The 7,190-nt window shown below is 42.8% G+C and overlaps 1 protein-coding gene across 1 annotated transcript in view; it reads left to right on the top strand.

The window, feature by feature from the left end:
- The first annotated feature begins 692 nt into the window (after positions 1 to 692).
- Positions 693 to 7,190, top strand: part of LOC119490872 (LHFPL tetraspan subfamily member 6 protein) — a 49,066-nt gene continuing 42,568 nt past the window's right edge. Inside the window, exons 1-2 of the mRNA XM_037774399.1 lie at positions 693 to 1,020; positions 1,950 to 2,467. Coding sequence (XP_037630327.1) covers positions 2,083 to 2,467 — 385 coding nt within the window. The 5' untranslated portion in view covers positions 693 to 1,020; positions 1,950 to 2,082. The remainder of the gene's footprint in view (positions 1,021 to 1,949; positions 2,468 to 7,190) is intronic.

Below are 7,190 nucleotides of genomic sequence, written 5' to 3'. Positions count from 1 at the left end.
TAAAAAAATGTGCAATTAATCGCGATTAACTATATGAACATTATGCGATTAATTGCGATTAAATATTTTAATTAATTAACAACCCTAAAATAAAAGAAATAGTAAATTAGCGTTATTATAACGTCATAATTATATATAAAAATGTATGCAATGTATAAGCTCTGATTTGATCTCTTAAAGTCCCTGCTTTGTTTCAAAATGACATGAAAGTACCCCCATCAATGTGAATTTGAGTCAATTTAATAACTTGTACTAAAGTATTTACTATACCAATATTTGCCATATGCTAAAACTATACTACACTAATACGTTTATAGCTTAGTGCCCCTCACTTCCCCAACTATCATCGCTACAGAAACTCAATTGAGGTTTACTAGATTCAAGATCGTTATTTCCGAATCGAAGCAGTTAACGAGGCGTCCCTGAATGCATCAGGAGCATGTAGAGGATGATAGTAGCGGTGAGTCCAGCCCTCATGGTCCAGCCTCTGGGTGGGGATCTGTGTGATTGATGGTCACCTCCCGAGAGGGTGTTTCACGGACCCGCCTCCTTCTCTCTCTCTCTCCCTCTCTCTCTCGCTCTCTCTCTCTCTCCCTCTCTCTCTCTCTCTCTCTCACTCTCTCTCTCTCTCTCCCTCTCTCTCTCCCTCTCTCTCTCTCTCTCTCTCCCTCTCTCTCTCTCTCTCCCTCTCTCTCTCTCTCTCAGAGCAGGAATGTGTTGAACGGAGTCCAGCAGTCATTCAGTCAGTCAGTCAGCGCCGCCGCACGTTTCTGCACCGCACAGGAGTGAATAATTGATCTTTGCCTCGGTTAAATATATTGATGAGGAGGAAGTGATTCGTGAACGGATTCTGCTCTCACTTTTTTGGATTTACATTCTCAGCTCGATCGCATTTCTTTTCTCTTTTTCCTCGACTGAAGAAAAGTTTGCTCGGAGAGCCAGCACACAGCTGGAGTCAGCAGATGGAAAGAAGCTCTCCGTGTCCACCGAGCGCACCTTATTCCGGAGCTCTCACAACATGTAAGCTTTCTTCTTCTTCTTCTTTTGCCTCTTCTTTGCCTTGTTTTCTTGATTCACATTCCGACAGTGTGAGCACTGCCATAATACAGCGTGTTCAGCGAGGTCACCCCTAAAGACAAATCACTATTCCTGTAGTAGCTGCTCCTGCAGGGACTTCTAGTGCGTTTCATCAACTAAATGTCCAGTTCTCCACTGTTTTTTTGTGGTATTTCTATGGTATTAAAGTCCCATAACATGCTGCATTGTTTGTGGCTCTGCTGTGATGTGTGTATAATACCATTATGAAGTTTATTATAGGGATCATATTGTTGTTTTATAGAAGAGTTAACATTGTTTTCAAAATAAAACTGAATTCTCAGTAGCCATACATACTAAATAATACCATTAATAATAACCTGTTGGGATATACTAGTTGTTATAATGCATATACACTGCTGTGAACTAAAAACTAGTATTTTTTTCTTTTTAACATATATGATGATAAAGGAAAAAGCTTTAAATAAATAAGTATGATGGTAATAACAGTTGCCCTCAGCTTATCACATTTGAGTTGATTATTTATTGGCCTGAGTTTGATAATTGGTGAATTGTTTTTGCTATTATATATGAATCAAATCAGAATTGTATTGAATAACTGAGCCTCTTATTAAACTATGTCAAGTTTTGTACTTATATGCATACTTCATCATTTAATAAAAGTCTCAAAGTACTTTTCAGAAGAAAAAAAAGAATAAGATGTAACAATCTAATGAGTAATAATACTCTCTTACTGGATTCCTTCATATCTGTGTTCCTATCTCCACTTATAATAACTGGGTGGGACTGATTCTCAACTTATGGAGCTGTGGCTTTTCAGGTTATTCTAAAAGCCAACAACTTGTTCCCACGGTTGACTCTCCTGTCCTGTCTGTTCCTCTTCCTCCTGACAGGGACCGGGAGTCTCTGAGAAGGTGAAGGCTGCTGGTGTTAAATGCTCACTGCAAGGCTTCCCACGACACAGCGACTGCTCATATAACTGCTGTTAGTTCAGTGACTGTGTGAACCATTCGCAGACTGTTTACCATGGCGTCTAGTCTGACATGTACGGGTGTTATCTGGGCCCTGCTGTCCCTGCTGTGTGCCGCTGCCTCCTGCGTTGGCTTCTTCATGCCCTACTGGCTGCTGGGGACACAGATGGACAAGCCAGTGTCCTTTGGCACGTTCCGCCGCTGCTCCTACCCGGTGAGGGACGAGGAGAAGCAGGCCACGGTGATGCTGGAGCAGTGTGGGCGCTATGCCTCCTTCAACGGCATCCCGAGCCTGGAGTGGAGGATCTGCACGATTGTGACGGGCGTGGGATGCGGCCTCCTCCTGCTGGTGGCACTCACAGCTCTCATGGGCTGCTGCATCTCTGACCTCATCTCGCGTACCATCGGTCGCGTGGCCGGCGGCCTCCAGTTTGTTGGAGGTGAGTTTACATTTCTGTGTTTGTGTTTGTCCCCGCAATGAGTAGCTGTGTTCTACCTGAGGCTCTGACTGCTGTTATGAAGAGATCTGGGGCTATCAAGTTGGTTTGAACTCTCTGACAGAAGTGTTGTTCATGAAACTAGATGACGTTGGTGAGGGAACAAGGAGGCACAGAAATCTTGATAACCATGAACATTTCACCCCAGGCTCAAGTTTTCTTGGCCAACAAACCGGCTGTTGGTTCAGAAAAGCTGTTGTTTCCTCAGATAAACGGCTCCACAGGAAATGAGAAGTGTCCCAGTGAGATGCTGGTCATGTTATCCGCCGTCGGGTCGGTTTCCATTTCTTAACTCATGACTGCAGTTTAAAAACAGCACACACAATATTTCTGCACATTGCTGTATTGGATTGAGTGCATATTTGAAAGAATGTTTAACCACATTTACAAACTGGATTGTTGATTTCACATCTAGTGGGGTTGGTGCCAAAGATGTGGCTTTGGTCCCATTTAAGAAAAACTTTGGTTTTAGGCTCACATATTGTAAATAAGGTGGAACATATAATTTGATGAAGAAAGAAAACTTTTCATTTTCATAATACTTTCCTATATTTTACTATTGGCATCAATTCATATCTTTTTTTTTTAGTTTGACTGATGAAACGATGGAAAACTGAGCCCAAAATATGTCAGTGTGATTTTCGGCTCTGGTTTCGATCCCAAAAAAATTTAAAAAGAAACCCACGCCCTTTCTCTTTCTCTTTGCAAAAATAGAGCCCTGTCCACCACACTGCTGCTCTGGCCATGGAAATGACTTTTTGTTTGTTTGTTTGATTACAATAAGTGGACACGGCTCCTCCGCACGGCACCGGCTTTGTTTATGTGCGCTGTTGGTTTTGCACGTGTCCTCCCGGGACGTGAGGTCTGAGGGAAGGCTACCACTGAAGCTGCAAGTTTCTCTGGCCTAGTTTGAGAAGTTGCGGCGCTCCGGCCCTCTCATTGACTCCAAAACGTTTGCTCGCAGTCTGTGGCTCACCACTCTGCTATTTTACAATCCCCATCACTTCAGTTTGGCTTTAAAAAGTGATGTGACAGGGAAGCAGGTTGCAGGCAGATTTGACGGAGCTGCCAGGTTTTTCAGAAGGATAAATCTGCCTGTGGACCACCACGACGTGCCATGTCCTACTTCTTAGCTACTTAGGAACATCAGTATTAATGATGTATAATATGGAGGATGATTAAGGTGAAGGCTGGCTGGCTTATTCAGAAATGTGCACTTTTATGTAAGGAGAGCTCCTTTTAAGCTCACAGCGACCCCATACATAGAGTATTACAGCAAGCTGCTATTTTTGGTGATAGGATTAAAAAATCCCTGTCTGTCTTTCTTGCGATTTCTCTCTTTCGTAGACTCACAAATCCAGACACGCATGAATTTCGATGGAGGGGGAGCGAAGGAAGGCGGGGTACAATACAAGGGGCGCCGCTCAGTTCTTCTTTTTAACTTGAATGCTGGGGAGCCAAAGGGCAGAGATGTCTCAGAGGGGCTAATTGGAAGTGACACAATTTGGAAGCTCAGTGGGCCGCTCCGTGTATTGTCTTCTGTCACTTACTGAGAGTGTGGAAATGTGGGGGAAGAAGAAAAAACACCTGACGATTGAAACGTTCAATGTTCACTTCTTATTAACCAAGAACCCCTATGAAATGAAGACCCGCGGGGGGGGAACCAAAATGTGTGCCGAGAGATATGATCAAATCTCAGCGATTAGCGGAAAAAGAGAGAGGGAGTAAATGAGGCAAACAGTTGGTGAGACATTTGAATTCACCAGATGCAAAGGAGCCTCATGGTTCACTGTCTGATGCTGGTGTCTTCCTCCTTTTGTGTTTCCTCTGCTCCTATTGTAGGCCACTAATGAAGAGTGTCTTACCAGAGAGGCCGGGGCCTCTGGGCTGCCACAATAAAACACCCACTTTATACATCGCCATGTAATTTATCTCAATCCCATGAAACAGATTAGAGCTGAAAGGATTTATCAGAGCTTTATCTCATTAGCTGCAACCCCCGACTGAAAGAATACCTTTTAACAATAACTATTATTGTTGCTCGTGTTGTTGTTCGCCTCTTATAACACTGTGTTCTCCCAGTTCACAAGTTGTTCCAGAGCTGCTTAATTGCTAATGGCAAAGGCCCAGATTCCCTCTACAGGCCAGAGAGTTGGGAGTCTGAGTATGAGACTATGAGACTGTTCTGGCTCATAAATCAAAGGCCTGAGCGCTCTGCGCTGCTTACATTAAACAACTGCCTGTGCGGTAGTTTCTCGTCTTAGTTATGCAGCGGTGCGGACTCCAAACGACTGTGGCACAGACGGGAGGTGCACACATTAAAAGATTCTTGACTTGGATTTGGTTGTTAGAGATTTTGATCCCCCCCCTGCGGAGCCGCGCCTTGTCGTTCGGGTTCCTCATGCAGAGCCGTGCACAGCGGGAAGAAAGCTATTTAACATTTGTTTTCCACAGGCATGATATAAGACCTCTGTGTACCTTTTTAAATACTCTGTATTTCCCCTCGGAACAATAACCCGCCTTTAATTTGGGCTTTGGTGTCCTCGTTTATTTCATCTCTTTCATCTCTGCACCTGACGGGGTAGTTTGGTTTTGACATTTTGCTATTTGATTGCCTCATGATGACTGACACTTTGACAGTGACCGTGATTGGAGAACTGCTATGCTCCATCCCCAATGAAATATTAGGGATAATGACGGCAGCGTGGGGCTTTTTGTAATACTGAGATGCTACTTTCACTTTATAATATTTCTGATTGGTTGGGGGAGTATCAAAGTGAAATGCCTGGTCTGCTTGTGGGATGGTTTGGGGTTGTTTCGATATCTTGGAGAAACAAACTTAAAATGTGACTTTCTCAAATGACTGAGTTGCAGTTGGAGTTAAGAGAAAGAATACCAGTACACACAGCAGTCGGAGTTTGTGTGAACAATAAGGGCTGGGTGCTAAATTTGTAAAAGTGATTGGGAAAAGTAGGTTGAAATGGTTGTCTGCTAGAAGTTGAAATAGATTATGCAAAATCTGATGTTATTATATATATATTTTATTATGGAGGTCAATTTATCTTTTTTATTTATTTGTTTGGCTTCTCTGATGTCCATTTAGAATTGCAAATGTAGACCCAGTTTATGTCAGCGACAACTACTCCCTGTTGTCCTTTCAAGACAGTCGATCACATAAAACTGCTGTGATCCAAAAAACAAAGGTTGATTGGCAGCATTTGAAGCCTAAATAACATCACAAGTGATAAAGCAGCATTGTTCCAAACATCCCTGAAATCTCTGAAAAAATATTGCCTTGACCTGCGGAGAATGTCAGATGGATAGAGCTCACTTTAACTCTTGATATAAATGTCAGGAGATAGAGCTGCTCAAGGCTGCAGGATAAAGGCTATATTTTTTTATGGCGAAGGTGTTGAACTGCTGCGTCTTTGAAATTTAAGGCGAAATAACAAGACAACAGCATGATGCATGACAGGCTGTACTTGGCCATTTTCAAGGAGTTTGTTGGGGACAGTATGTATTGTGCAAGCAGAGGACTCCATGTGATATGCTGCTGTTTCAGAGGAGGTGCAGACCTAGGAGGTGTACTGTCCCAAAGGGATGTAAAAAAAAAAAAGTTTAAAACAGCTCAACGCAGCATATTTCACTGCCATACGGGAAGGCTGTGGTCAGCAGGGAATCTATACGGTCTAATTTCGTCTGTCATTGTTGGGAGGAGTACCGAGAGCTCTTTGCTTTTCTTTTTCGGAGGAATTTCCAGTGCCATCACTCTGAGATGGGCTAAAAGCATTTATTATTGATTAGAGACATTTAATGTCTATTACATTAAATATTACCCCTGGGTTCTGACAGTCCTTTGATGAAATGAGATGAGAAAAATGTGTTTTTTTCACATGCATTCCTGCTTTGTAATGCTCCCCTGTGAGGTCTTTCAGAGCGAGATGATAAACTTGTAATTTATTTGACATGCATTTATGTTTTGACCAGCTGCAAAACTTTTGGTTTGGATTTTTGTTTTTTGTTTTTTATTAGTTCTTCAAAGCAGAATTGCAGAAATGTCTAAAACTTCAATGAGAGTGAAAGTAGAAACAGTAGATGAAAGCGTATTAGGCAGGTTTGTCTGAACAAAAGGGCATGTTTGTGTTGGGGAAACAATGCGATGCACTGGGTCTAGCCTCCACATTGTGCACGGGCTCGTTGGCCGCGCTGGTTGAATACTTCCCCCCACCTGCCTCCAACGAAGCTGCAGTTGATCTGAACTATCAAATAATTGCCAGCGTTGCCTTCTGGGAAAGCTTCTCCATTTTGTTTTCTGGTTGATTGGCTGTGTTTACACCTCTGTGCCAGCATCTCGTTTGCCCACACTGGTGTGCAGAGTCAGGACATGAACAATATGAAGCCGCAGAGAGGATTCACACATGAAATACGTTCAACTCTGGCTCTATATCACTTAAGTTTTGAGTGTATCATTTTCCCGAGTAAGTCTATTATTCCCCCGGAGGTGACCTGTAACATGTAATACAGTATCCTGGTCATGTACTGTTAAAATTGAATTTATCACATCTGTCTGCACCACCTCTGGGGCTCAAAGTGTATGTCAAGGGCATGAGCGTGAGCGATAAATTTAAAGACATGTAAATAAATTACAGATGGGCTGCCATTTTGG

The sequence above is a fragment of the Sebastes umbrosus genome, chromosome 7 (genome assembly GCF_015220745.1).
Source record: "Sebastes umbrosus isolate fSebUmb1 chromosome 7, fSebUmb1.pri, whole genome shotgun sequence".
In the NCBI taxonomy this organism is placed as follows: domain Eukaryota; kingdom Metazoa; phylum Chordata; class Actinopteri; order Perciformes; family Sebastidae; genus Sebastes; species Sebastes umbrosus.
The sequence above is the reverse complement of the archived record's forward strand: the minus strand, read 5'-3'. Positions and strand labels throughout refer to the sequence as shown.